The following is a 14427-nucleotide window of genomic DNA, read 5'->3' as shown; positions in this document are numbered from 1 at the left end:
GGGTCTGATGGTCATGTAAGGGAGGTCTTGTATGCCCATCGTTTCTAAGGTCTGGGGGGTTTATGGGGAGAACGATAGGCATGGCTCTTTACACTATCTACAGATGTGTCCACATACATCTAGTTTCCTGACGCGTTAAACAGCCCTTCTAGTGGCGCGACTTGGTAGTGCCGAGCGTCTTTTCGTGCAACTTTTTCCTTAAAATGCATCTTATTCGCAAAGCGATGCGTATAGGACGCACAAGCAGCTTATGCTAATTAAAATGTGGCATGCCTATATTCTGTGGGCGACTGCATCTGCATGCAAAATGCTACGTTACATTGTCATAGCCGCTGACACTAACATAGCATTTTGCATGCAGATATAACCACAGTAGCACACAGAATATAGGCGTACTGCGTATCATTTTAATCCTATCACTTTGCGAATAAGACGCATTTTAAGGGAAAAAGTCGTATGAAAAGACGCTTGGTGCTACAGAGTCACATGGCACTCACATGTTATGTGTTACCTGACTTGTAGCACAGAGGAAAGATGTATGTGGACACATCTGTATAGATATTTTCTGTCTTTTGGTCTCTGACTAGTTGGCCGCCCCTAGTTTAGTAATATCTAGGATAAAATGTGAACCTCACTTTCAAAAATCAAAACTTTATAAATGGGGGAATTATTTATGGCATAAAAGAAATATGCGAGTTTACCAATATTATACATAGTACCAGTTGCACGGCAATGGGAATTATCTATGTTTACATATTAGGGACAATAAAAATTACATTGCAGATCAGAAAAGCAGTATCTGTACGTTACCTGGCTGCAATTGTGCAGGACTCAAATCAGCCTGCAAGAGAGTCGGGGGAATGCCTGGAACCTGCCCTGTTACTCCAGCTTCATTCAGATTCACCACTTGTCCCGTAGCTGCCATTAGTAAATTGGAAGAGGCTAAGGCGACACCCGGCTGATGTGACTTTGCTGCAGAACAAAACATTTACTCAATAAGATGTAGTGGCTTCTGAAGAGAACTAAAAATAGATCACATTTGGGCATTCGCTGGCATCAGCATGTTACAACATTAAGGCAAAGATCCCCACAATTATAGGTTCAGTATAAATTATTCCCTACTCTCTGCCTCTCAGACTCTCCACCTCTCTACAAATCCTCAAATGGGCTCTCAAGACCCAGTACTTCATCATAGCTTCCAGCTCTCATCCTAACCCGCTACTACATGCTCCTTCCTCACTGTCTACCCCATCTGTGTCACGTCTGTCTGTCTGCCCCTCCGCTTTAGAATGTAAGCTCTCACGAGCAGGGCCTTCTTTTCTCATTTGCTTCTCCTTACTCCCCACAAGGGCACCTAACACTTTGTTTCTTACTCCCTGCTGCTTATTATAATCGCTAATGCAGCAATGTGTATAAACCATATCCTTGTTCTGCTTTGTATTGTACTGTAAGTCACTGGCTTCTTGTTCACTTATTTGTATATGTACTGTGTAAGGCGCTGTGGAACACTTATGGTGCCATATAAATAAAGGATAATAATAATACCACCTAAATGAAACATCACAGTAAACAATACAAATGAAGCAAAGACCCAAAAGGATAAATTCATACAGTTATTTGCAGGTGCCAATAAACACCTATATTTTGGAACCAACTTAAGAGTATCACACTGTCCCATTATTATAAATAAATCTGGAATAATCCCTGCACAAATAAATGGAGATCTACATTCAATTTATCCTGATGTTTATAGAAGTGTGTTTAGTAATCAGCAGTGGTTACTGATCATCACTATATGTACCAGATAAAAATCGGATAAGATGGAAGACTGATGTCATATGGGAGCCCATGTCCAAGCCTTCATGTTTGCACAGCATTACTAAAGAGCCACAGTGATGTCACTAGTTTGCAGTGAATGGTTAGACTGCATTCTCATGACAATTGGTTAATTTTATAAAGTGTCCGAAAACACCCCATGTAGGCAACTGGTGATCTTTAAATAATGTACTATACATTAGTGTATATTTTATATTGTAGTCATTATCTCCAAAACATAGATAACAGAATACAGCAATTACCAACCCACACCACCATTTCTCCCCACCCTATATGACCAAACCTCCAACTTACGGCATACCTGGATCCCCTAACAAACTCCACCCCCAACACTGTGAAAAAATGTGGGGTGTATCCAGCCCAGGATCAAATGGGCAACAATAAGACTCCCAAAAATAATTAACAAGGTAACCTAACTAAACCTGAAACCTAAACAAGAAAAGAGCAAGCAGGAAAACCAGAAGGATATCATAATGGATCAAACCCTGTTGGCAACTAAATACTAATGGAGGAAAACTACATTCCCAGGATATAACAGTATATAAAAAAGTCTAACTGAATTCAAAAGCATGAATATTAAAGAAAAACAAACAACGGCAGTAAGTCACGTGCACTGAAATCAAGACAGGATACAAAAACATAACTGCAAAACAGAACATTCATAAGATAAATAGAAAAACAAATAAGGAAAGCAAGTGCACAAAAATCATTGAAGGAGGGTCGTCCCACATTGTGGCCTGTGAGCCAACCCACACCGAAGTCCTTCAGGCATCTAGAGAGAAATCTTTAAAGACCGCCCCCATCCTCCCCAACTATCAAACTCCAACAAGCCTCTAATCCAGCAGCATCAGGATCCGCATAATAAAGCACTTTGGCAAACAATGTTCTCAAAGGGCCTCCTGACATAAGAGGCTGCGGAAATATAGGACGGGCTGACTCAACATCAAACTGAGTAGAAGATGAGTTTGTGACAAAACATCTTCAGTAGCAGCAAGTTTCTCCGGGCACGCCATCATCCAAGATTCCAAGGGGGTCAGCCAGACACTGACAGGAGCACTACAGTCCGCAAGGTTGGAAACAGAACTTTCTGCCTCAGCAATTCCATCCCACGTTTGTGGCAGAACTAAATGTAAAAGAAGCAGCTCAGCATGCAACTCCACCACCTGAGCTACCATTCTTCCTCCCGAATTGGTAGAGACTTGAAGGAGTCTTTCCATGATGCACACAGAAGGTCCAGTCGCAGCAGAAGAGAACTATAATAGTAGGTAAGCAACAGCAACCAAATACAGATGTGTCCTCATACATCTTTCCTTTTTTGCTTCATTTGGCACGAGTTGCCAGCACGGCTAAGATGCCCCAAGACGAGTAGCAATTGGATGGATCCCAATTTATTTTCCTTCAAAAGTATTCATATAAAGTAGCAAATTTTAAGACAAATCACAAGACATTGCTAATTCGCATTTAAAGGCATGGCAAATTTGGCCATATGGCTAGATTTTAGGAAAGGTGTATGCGGACACATCTGTATAAGTCCAAAGGGTAGCGTTGAACAGGAGACCAGAGCAATATGGAGTTCAATAGGCTAATCCTGAACAGGAGACTGGAGATACCGGGACCGCAAACAAATTGGTGTAGGTAAGTACGAAACAGGTTAACCCTCATTAGGAACAATAAAGCAAGCCCAGAAGATCACAGTGTCAACTAAATCCTTAAGCGGAGAATAGAAAGTACTCACAGGGTCTCATGCACAAAAAGGGATGGGCGCAGGATCCCGGTGGTCAAAATCTCGACACCTGTCGGTGTCCTAACCCTCCCCCTCTACCTACCCTAACCCTTCCCGGTGCCTGAGCCTAACCTCCCCCCACCAGTGCCTAACCCTCCCCCCCAACTTACCTTCCACATGCTGGCGGTCGGAATGCCGGCGCCAAGATTCTGACCGGTGTCAGGATTCCGGCGCTGGTATTCTAAGCGCCGGCATTCCCTGTGTCGGGATTCTAAACGTATCCCTACAGAACAGGGTCTTTCCTCCAAAAATACTGCAGACCTATTCAAGAAACACTCACCTGCATTGTATACAAAAAAGCAGGGAGCAACTACGGCCAGCACCAAGACACAGCAGCCGTCGAGGAGGTGCTTTCAAGATGGTGGCTGGTGGTGACTGGAGAGGAGGCCCCATCACTCAAACACAGCCGGAGGAGCAGCAAGGTCGTTTAGCAGGAGCCGCAGCAAAGGCACCCGTGGGCCACAAGATGAAGATGCAAAGGAGAAGGAGAGCATCCCACACTGCCAAGACGCCAAGGCCAGGAGACCGTGTCGAGATCGAAAAAGTCAGAGACAGACAGCAAACACCAGGCAGAACACCCCAGGACCTTCACAGAGACAGCTGAGCCAGGTAAGAATAAACTGGAAGCCCTAGCTGGCAGCAGGATAATTAATCAGAATAAAAAGGCTGGGGAAAGCAGAGGCCAGTGCCCTACACCATGCCCATCCAGGCCACATGTTCATTTTGTTTCTTTTTTTAAATATAAATATAGTGTGTATCGGTTTTAATGTCTGCGTTAGTGCAGTCTGTGGATCTCTGTGTGCTACTGAATTTGTATGTCACAGGGAAGGGAATGAGCAGATTTGTACCTGACAAGAAGAGCAGGTGTTTACTAGCTGGATAACCCGAGGTCATTTGCACACTGTTTTAGAATAAAATGCATAATTTCTGCACTGGAATGAACCCTGATTGGATCTAGATCCCTTTTTCATTTTTATTACATGCTGCAGTTTTTCACTTACTCATACTTACCTAGTCTCCCAGAACAGTCTCCTAGTTCCTTGGACTCCCGTAATAGTAGATGATGCTACTGCATTCTACCCATTTCTAATTGAAATGGACGAGATGGGAGGGTGAAGGGGGTGTTTTCAATATGAATCATGGGTCTATGTGGAGGGACCAGGGTCAATAGGGGAATCGTGACATTTTGGCCCTGTCCCCTCTTCATAGACCAGAGGTTCGCTGCATTATGCCGTGATGGGGATGGCTTAATGTTGAGAAGTATCCGGCCCAGCCCCTATCAGAGGTCAACTGCATCTCTAGTGGAGGGAGCCACAGTTGGATGTACTCTATATCAGGTATATTAAATGTAGATATTATGTCATGGGTGCTTAAGTCCAAAATGATAAGCAGAAGCGTGAGCGATTCTCCTGACAGCTGCAATACATGCACAGAAAAATACACAAAACTGCACACTTTTACAGTTCGGTTTCACCGGTATTCAATTAACTCGACTGCTTTTTCAACGTTAGTGCAGAAACGTTTCTCACTTCAGTAAGTTTTGTAAGTGAAGAGAACAGCTTCACAATCCACTTTGCAGCCATATCTTCCTAATGTGCTTCTGAGAACATTTTTACACAGGAAAGGTAAATTGGACTTACACTCCATTGGAAGCAACACAGGCTTTCTTGCAAGTATGAGTGGTTTCTTAGTTTTACTACTTGACGTTTCATCCGCTTCCTCCTCCAGTTTCAAAGGTGGTGGTAAAAGATTCATCGTTGGAGAAGGGTTGTTAGTAGATGATTTAAGGAGAGTAAGGTCCTCCTCCAAGTTCAGATTCTTTCTCTCGGTTTCCACAGCTTTCTGCTTTGCGTATACATATTCCAGTTTTTTCAGCACAACTTCTTTTGGTTTTCCTATGGGAATATGAAAACAGGGAACCATCATTGTCACATGCTCAGGGTGTTGGAAATACACCTTGGTTAATTGAAGTATACCACAGCAGAATTTAATGAAGGACATTTTCATAAAAGATCACTAACCATGCACAGTGCACGTCACACACAAATGTATGGACTCACAGATGATCTGATGTCTAATGCAAATAATCTACTGTATAATTGCAGTTTTGAAAGTGGAATTCAAAGGCGCAAGTGAAAACTGTACCAAGAAACATGGGTTTATACGTCTATATGCGTCTTTTAAAATAAAATGATACAACTCATTTAGGCTTTTAATTTTGTGCAAAAAGGTTTTATTAGCTTATTTAGGGAAAACAAATACCAGAAGTGGAAGGGGTAGAGCTAGTGCCCCCGAAGCCGTTCGTACTGCCTCTATCATAGCCGTGTCTACCCCCATCACACACACACACCTGCACTCTAGCGGCAGCAAGACATCACGAGAGGCAGTACGAATGGCTCCGGGGACACGAGCTCTGCCGGATGGAGCCACTCTCATTGCCTAAGCCGCCCGCGACTCCAGCACGCAGCCCCGCAAAGGAGAATAAAAAGACTTTGCACTCAGGACGCAACGCTGCAGAAACATCGCCGAAGGAGAAAGCCTGAGCCATCCATTTTTATAGCTCCAGGAGCACAGAGAACCCACGGAGGACACAGCCCTGGCTTAACCTCATCAGGAGAGGGAACACTGACGGAAAAACTCTTACAAGTCCAAGGAGAAGCCCGCAGGTACCCAGGAACGGGTGAAGGTAGGAGGTGTGCGCACCTCAACTTATGTGGCCACATATTTAAATATTCATTCTCCACTTCTCACACTCCGTCCATACGGAGTATTTTTCATACAAATGGAATTGGACTTTACTCTGCTCACTATGTAAAGGACACTCAGCTGACCTGCCATATATGAACTCCATTTTTCAGACCATTTTCATGGTAATTTTAAATGTATATTTATTTCAATTTGGTATTCCATTTATGTTTTTTGATAATATACTTGGACTTGTTTTATTGAGGTAAATTTTATATTTTCACAAAAATACCTATATTTAGTTTTTTCTATTATAGTCAACCAAGTCTTGACTTGCACACAATTTTAACAAATAAACAGATACATTTAAACATTCACCTTTTTATACTTTATTTGATCACTAAATCAAGATTACACCCCATGTGCGCCCAGTAAGACCAAACACACAACCCACTCTGCTATTGTCTGTAATCAGGAAAGGGATCACTTTTGGTCTGTGGCAGCCTATCATTTTCACATTTCCTTCCCTTCCCCTCCCCCCTCTATATTTCTGGAAATAGCGCAGAACACACCCCCTTTATTAAGTTCTTACCATAACTCTCATTTTCGTCCTCAGGGTCCATAGGCTCCATAGAGAGACCTTGGGGATGTCCCAACAGTCCTTTTAAGGGTGGGGACGCTCCTGCGCTGAGAGGAGAATCTGGCACCCAAAGGAAGCATCCTGAGAGGCTAAGGTATCAAATGCATAGAACCTTAGAAAGGTCTGAATGGAAGACCACGTGGCCGCCTTACAAAACTGAACAGCCGAGGCGCCATGGCAAGCCGCCCACGATGGGCCCACAGATCGAGTAGAATGAGCAGTAACAGAAGCAGGAACAGGCAGGCCTACCTGTGTGTAAGCCTCTGAGATAGTCATACGAAGCCATCTGGCCAATGTTTGTTTATTGGTGGCCATCGCTTTTTTGAGAAATCCATAGATCACAAACAAGGAGTCCGATTTCCGAAGGGAACTGGTACAGTTCACAGAAATCCTGAGAGCGCGGACCACATCCAATGAGACCTCACAAGCCGAAAGGTCTGGTGACTGAAAGACCGGTAAATCTCCTGATTTATGTGGAAATGAGAAACCACCTTAGGAAGAAACTCAGGCCGAGTGCGAAGCACAGTCCTGTCCTAGTGAAATATCGGAAAGGGGGAACGACAGGAGAGCACCCCCAATTCTGACAGATGCAATAGCCAGAAGCTGTGAACCACTTGAGTTCTACAGAATCCAGGGGTTCAAATGGAGGACCCTGGAGGGCACGAAGAACTATTGACAAATCCCACGGAGCCACTGGAGGGACAAAGGAAGGTTGAATCCGCAGGACATCCTGGGAGGAAGGTGTGGAAAACCGGTAGTGGAGCAAGTCTACGCTGGAACCAAATGGATAGAGTAGAGACATGCACTTTCAGTGAAGCAAGGCGAAGCCCAAGGTTCAATCCAGCTTGAAGGAAGACCAGGACTCAGGAAATCCTAAACACTTGAGGACCGCATCTTCTGGTATGACGCCATTGGAAATATGTACTCCACACTTTGCGGTATATCCGAGCAGAGGCTGGCTTACGCGCTCGGAGCATAGTGCTGACTACAGAGCTAGAGAACCCTTTTGACCTCAGGAGGGATGTCTCAAGAGCCACGGCGTCAAAGACAGACGACCAAGGTCCGGGTAAAGGCAACGACCTTGATACAACAGGTCCGGACGTTGAGACGGCAGGAACGGAGTGTCGATAGAGAGCCCCCGAAGATCTGAGTACCAGTGACATCTGGGCCAAGCTGGAGTCACCAGCAGGACAGTGCCTATGTCTTGTTTGCCTATGTCTTGTTTGAACTTCCGAAGAACTCGCGGAAGAATTAGGACTGGGGGGAATATGTACGCAAACTGGAAGGTCCACTTCACTGGTGCGTCTACCAAGGTTGCCTCGGCATCTCATGTTCTAGACCCGTACCCTAGCAGTTTGTGATTGTGTCGGAAGGCCATGAGGTTCACCTCTGAGAGGCCCCATCTGTCCACTAGAAGTTGAAACACCTCTTGGAGAAGCGATCATTCCCCGGAATGCAGGTCGTGACGGCTGAGGAAGTCTGTTTCACAATTGAGAACTCCCGGAAAGAACACTGCAGAGATGGCTGGGAGGTGATAAAAGGCTCATGTCAAAATGCTGACACTTCTGTCATTGCTGCCCGATTTCGAGTGCCTCCTCGATGGTCAATGTCAGCCACTCTTGTCTTGTCGGACTGAACCTGTACAGGTTTTCCGTGAAGTCTGTGCTAGGCCAGGTTGAAGGCCCTGTAGACAGCCCGAAGTTCCAACATGCTGATTGGCAGGGTTGATTCGACCGGTGTCCAACAGTCCTGAACGGAGCGCGGACCGGTCGCTGCAGCCCACACTCGGGAGACTGGCATCTGTTAGGATTACTCAGATGAGATGTCTGTATCCACCAAGATAGAGACAGACGCACCTCTGGAGAGAGCACCATCGTCTGAGCTTTGATCCGATGGTGGGAACCTGTTCCACCTGGAGAGGATCGGCCTTTGCAAAGGCCTGGAATGGAACTGAGGATATTCCACCATGTCCAAGGCGGACACCATGCATCCCAGAACCTGCATTACTGAGGGGATAGACCCTCAGTGACTGTGTAGACAACTGCGCACTCCTAGTTGAAGTGTGGATATCTTGTCTGATTTCTGAAAGATTCTCTGATCCAGAGAATCCAGCAGGGCTCCCAGATGAATGATTCTCTGTGAGTTATTCAGGGAGGACTTTTTCCAGTTGAGTAACCATCTGTGCTTGTGCAGGAAAGCAATGGTTAACTACAGACGGCGGTGAAGCACTTCTGGGGATCCTGCTAGGAGCAGGAGGACGTCAAGGTATGGAAACAGTCGGACACCCTGACCACGGTGGGCCGCCCTGATAGCCATAATTTTGGAAAACACCCGTGGAGCTGTGGAAAGTCCAAAGGGCAGAGCCTGATATTGGAAGTGTTGCCGTAGTATAGCAAACCGGATATATCGCTGATGTGAGGGCGCTATAGGCGTCCTGAATATCCAGAGATGCTATAAAATCCCCAGGCTCCATAGCTAGGATGATGGAGCGTAGGGTTACCATCCTGAACTTCGGCACCCTTAGGAATTTGTTCAAGGACCTGAGGTTGAGGATAGGCCGATGAGACCCATTCAGCTTCTGGACCAGAAAGAGTAGAATAATAATAACCACACCCTCACTGAGATATTGGGACTGGCACAATTACCCCTGCTTGCAGCAAGGACTGCATGGCTTTCTGGATTTGTAAGGCCCTGTTCGGGTCTGAATGAGGGCCTGTGTAGAAAAACTGTTGGGGAGACCATCTGAGAAATGAGAGGACGTACCCATTTGAGACCACTTTTCTTACCCAAGTACTGTGGTGTTTTGACACCATTACTGGGCGAACTGAAGAAGTCAGCCTCCCACTCTGGGATATCAGCCTGAGGTATTAACCTCGGGCTTAGAAGCAGGGCGTCTGGTGTTCCAGGTCTGCTTGGTCCTGGGTTTGGCGGCTCTAGTGGAAGCCGACTGCTTAGGAAAGGACTGACCTTTAGGCTTTCCTAGGCCTAGTAGAAGTAGTTACAATCTTGTCAAGGTCTGTGCACAACAAGATCTCCCCATTGTAGGATAACCCTTCTAGGCCTTTCTTGGAATCCACATCAGCCTTCCATGAGCGTATCCACAGGGTACGACAGGCAGACACACCCGCAGCAGAGACGCTGGAGGTTAGGAGATTGGCATCTAATGTTGGTATTCCAAAATAGGAAGCTGCATTTCGAATGTGAGCAAAAAAAAAAAAAAAAGACATCTGATCCCTAGAAGCATCTGAGGGAAAAAGAGTCTTCAAGTGCGTCAGCCCAGCTCTCTATAGCTTTAGCCACCCATGCAATAGCCATTGTTGGACCGGCAACAGTCCCTGAAAAAGAGTATATCGATTTCAGGCAAGCTTCTACTTTCCTATCCGTAGGATCCTTCAAGGAAGTAACTGTAGGAATAGGCAACGTAGCGCTTTTAATTAAACGTGTAACATGTGAATCCACAGCAGGCGGTGTTTCCCATCTTGCACAATGAGCCACAGGAAAAGAGTAACACTACGGCAGTATGGAACCTCTTACCAGGCTGCAGCTATGAGTTCAGCTAGATGATCCGATAGAGGGAATTCTGCTGAAGCTACTTTCTGTCATTTAAACAGAGGGTGCTTGAATTTAGGGGCTGGCTCGTCATCTTCTATTAATAAGATGGATCTGACAGCTCACACCAAGGCAGGTATATCAATTTATTACCGACTCTCATTCTCCTCCTCTCCCAAGGGAACGCCTACCGTCTGAAGCCGGCCCCACTGACATCACTAGTGATGTCAGTGGGAGTGATTTTGGCTCTGATAGAGCCAAAATCACTCCTGGCCTTGCGGTTGAAAACCTCAACCGCAGGCTGTTGCTCGCAGTGGCGATGGTCAAGACCATCGCGACCATCATCCTGCACACTCGTATATGCTGTGGGTGGTGACCCACAGCTTTAGGAGCGTCCAGGAGGATGCTCCATATTAATGGAGGTGGGCCCTGAATCAGGGCCTTAGTTCTATAAATGTGAGGCACCAGAAAACCCCTAAATACACCTGTATGTTAAAGTAAAAGTCAGAGAAAAAAAACAAACAAACAAACACTGGTCCTGATTGATGCTTGGATAAGCTGCAGGAGCCCACTGCCTAAGTATGCGACACACTGGTCGTACCTGACACTTTGGTAAGCTGTAGGAGCCCTTTGCCTAAATATGGCACAGTGCAGCAGTCAGACCACACAAATATTATCTTTTATATATGTGAGGTAAAAGAATCACCTTAACTACACCTGCATTAGGGCAGAATTAGAGAAAAGGTATAGATATATGCTGACAGTTAGGAGACAAAGACAGACAGGCAGCGCTAGTATAAGTCACATTCAATGCAGAAAGTATACTGCAAAGTGGCACTACAATCAACTGCCCAGATTCAGTGTCTGGGAAGGCTACAGTGTTGCATACATCAACCCAAGGGAGAGGTATGCAGGAGAGATCTGCAATTAACCATCAGAGAAAATGGCCACCGGAGACCTAAGGGAGTGTGGCTACAGGAGGAAACAGCTTAGCAAAGCCAGATCGCATTGGAAAGGCGCGCTGAGCTGAGGGGAGGAGCCGCTAAACAGGGAAGGTTGCCTCCCCTGGCTGGCAATTAATCCCCGGTACGCTGGCTCCCTCACCAACTACAAGTCCCTGGTGGTCTATTGGAGCGCAGGCTATTGTGTGCCTGCTTCCACAGCAAGCACCTCCAGTCTGTCCCCAGAGACCGGAGTTAGGACTGCTAATACGCGAGTCACCGCAAGCGGTGACCCGTTCTTACCTGTTCTCGTACGTCTGTCCGCAGTCCGGGATGTGACGCGGGGCCCAGCTAGCACAGACCCCCAGATCTGTACTGGCGTTGCGGCGCCGGCGGGGTGATGGGCTGACCTATGGACAGTCTGCTGCGCGTTCTGATAGAAGAAAACAAAACTACAAAAATAATAAAATAGCTTTGGGGCTGCTAAGCAGCCCTCCTGCGTTAACAGTGACCCGACTCCGGCCGGGCACCAACTATAACTGAGGTGCCTCTGGCTCGGGGTAGAGGAAGGATGGACCAGTGCACCTTGGGAGCAAAAGCTTCAACTGCGTGGATCCAGATCCAACCTACACCCCAAGGTTTCCCTGTGGAGCCTATGGACCCTGAAGAAGAAATTTAATATTTAAAATACTGAAGGTCCACCACTATTTTGGAGTTGATCTGTCATGGTATCTACATGGAGTTAAATTACCATCAAAAGGATAATTAAAAGGGAGAAGTTTAAAGATCCTGAGATCTGTCTTTTAATTACATGGAGCTAGTAAGAGCAACTGAGCACACTAATTGAATACTGGTGGAGGCAGCATTTTGCAGAACAATTCTTTTTTGGACACGGGTGTTATTACTGTCATTATTACACGATTTTAATTTTTGTTTCTTGTTTTTTTTATGATTATGGATAATATGAGATATGGTAAGAACTTACCCTTGTTATCACTATTTCTACGAAGTCCATAGGGTTCCACAGGATACCTTGGGGTATAGGTGTGACGTCAGGCACCGGGCACCATAGAGTTAAGCTTTCCAGCCTCCCAGGATGCACTAGGGTCCCCCTCCTATACCCCGCCCCCGAGCCAAGGCACCTCAGTTAGTTATCAAGCCATAGGCCGGAGGAGGAGAAGGAAGAGAGAGAAAAACGATCTGGACACATACAAGAATCACATTCTCACCAGAGGGAGACGGAAAACCGGTGACCAGAGCAAAGCCCATCTGCAGCACAGGTGCGACAGGGCGGGAGTCCTGTGGAACCCTATGGACTTCGTAGAAATAGAGATAACAAGGGTCAGGTTTTACCATATCTACTATTTTCTACTTCAGGGTCCATAGGGTATCCACAGGATACCTTGGGGATGTCCCAAAGCAGTATCCTTTAAGGGTGGGGACGCTCCTGTGCAGAAAGGAGAATCCGCCGCCCGAAGGAAGCATCCTGAGAGGCGAAGGTGTCAAAGTTTGCTTTGAAGCAGGCCAACCCTTTTTACGGAAGCCATAGAGGACAAACAAAGCGTCCGACTTCCTAAACGAAGAAGTGCGGTCAACATAAGTCCTTAAGGCCCGCACAACATCCAAAGAGGCCTCACCCACGGAAAGACCCGGTGAGTTAAAGGCCGGAACAACGATTTCCTTGTTAACATGAAACTGGGAAACAACTTTGGGAAGAAACTCGGGCCGAGTGCGGAGCACTGCCCTGTTCCCATGAAAAACCAAGAAAGGGGGTCTACAAGAGCCCCTAAATCAGAAACACGTCTGGCCGAAGCAATAGTCATTTAAGATCCACTGAGCTCAGTGGTTCAAACGGCGGTCCTTGGAGAGCCCTCAGGACCACAGCCAAATCCCAAGGCGCCACAGGTGGAACAAAGGGCAGCTGAATGCGGAGAACACCTTGCATAAAGGTGCGCACATCCGGGACTGTAGCAATCCTACGGTGAAACCAGACAGATAGGGCCGAAACCTGTACCTTCAAAGAAGCAAGGCGAAGCCCATGATCTAGTCCCGCTTGCAGGAAGGCGAGAATCCGAGAGACGAAACTCCCGCGGTGCATAACCTCTCGGTCGACACCACTGGAAGAACGTATGCCACACGCGATGGTATATCCTCGCGGAAGACGGTTTCCGAGCTCGCAACATGGTACGCACCACAGAGCCGGAAAACCCCCGGGACCTCAGCATGGCCGTCTCAACAGCCACGCCGTCAAAGACAGCCGAGTCAGGTCCGGGTGAAGACAAGGACCTTGAGACAGAAGGTCCGGTCGTAGCGGCAACCGCAGAGGACTGTCCACGGACAGACCCTGAAGGTCTGAGAACCAGTGCAGTCTGGGCCACGCGGGAGCTATCAACAGGAGCGTCCCTCCTTCCGGTTAGAATTTCCGGATTACCCGTGGAAGAAGGGAGACCGGAGGGAACAGGTATGCGAACCGGAACGTCCACCGGACGGACAGAGCATCCACCAGAGACGCCCCTTCGTCTCTTGTGCGAGACCCGTACACCGGCAACTTGTTGTTGTGCCGGGACGCCATGAGGTCGATCTCTGGAAGACCCCACCTGTCCACCAGCAGTTGAAAAACGTCCGGGTGCAGGGACCATTCCCCCGGATGAACGTCCTGGCGACTTAGAAAGTCCGCCTCCCAATTTAGCACTCCCGGGATGAAGACCGCTGATATGGCTGGAAGATTGCGCTCCGCCCAAACCAGGATCCGAGAGACCTCTACGAGAGCCGCCCGACTGCGAGTTCCTCCTTGCCTGTTTATGTAGGCCACGGTGGTAGCGTTGTCCGACTGGACCTGCACCGGGTGACCCTGGAGAAACCGATGTGCCTGCTGGAGAGCATTGAAGACCGCACGGAGTTCCAATATATTTATTGGAAGCTCCGCTTCTGTCGGCGTCCACCTGCCCTGGAACAAGTGTGGACCCGAAACTGCTCCCCAGCCCCGAAGACTG

General features: G+C 47.1%; 1 protein-coding gene across 1 annotated transcript in view; it reads right to left on the bottom strand.

Moving 5' to 3' along the window:
- Positions 1–14427, bottom strand: part of LOC148501817 (MAX gene-associated protein-like) — a 187936-nt gene that overhangs the window by 16469 nt on the left and 157040 nt on the right. The window contains exons 22-23 of the mRNA XM_088449939.1: positions 5260–5514; positions 811–972 (exon numbers count right to left, since the gene is read on the bottom strand). Of these exons, the coding sequence (XP_088306065.1) occupies positions 811–972; positions 5260–5514 (417 nt within the window). The remainder of the gene's footprint in view (positions 1–810; positions 973–5259; positions 5515–14427) is intronic.

The sequence above is a fragment of the Taudactylus pleione genome, unplaced genomic scaffold, assembly GCF_031769625.1.
Source record: "Taudactylus pleione unplaced genomic scaffold, aTauple2 ptg000501l, whole genome shotgun sequence".
NCBI classification, from domain to species: Eukaryota; Metazoa; Chordata; class Amphibia; order Anura; family Myobatrachidae; genus Taudactylus; species Taudactylus pleione.
Note: the sequence above shows the minus strand (reverse complement) of the source record. Positions and strands in the feature narration are given on the sequence as shown.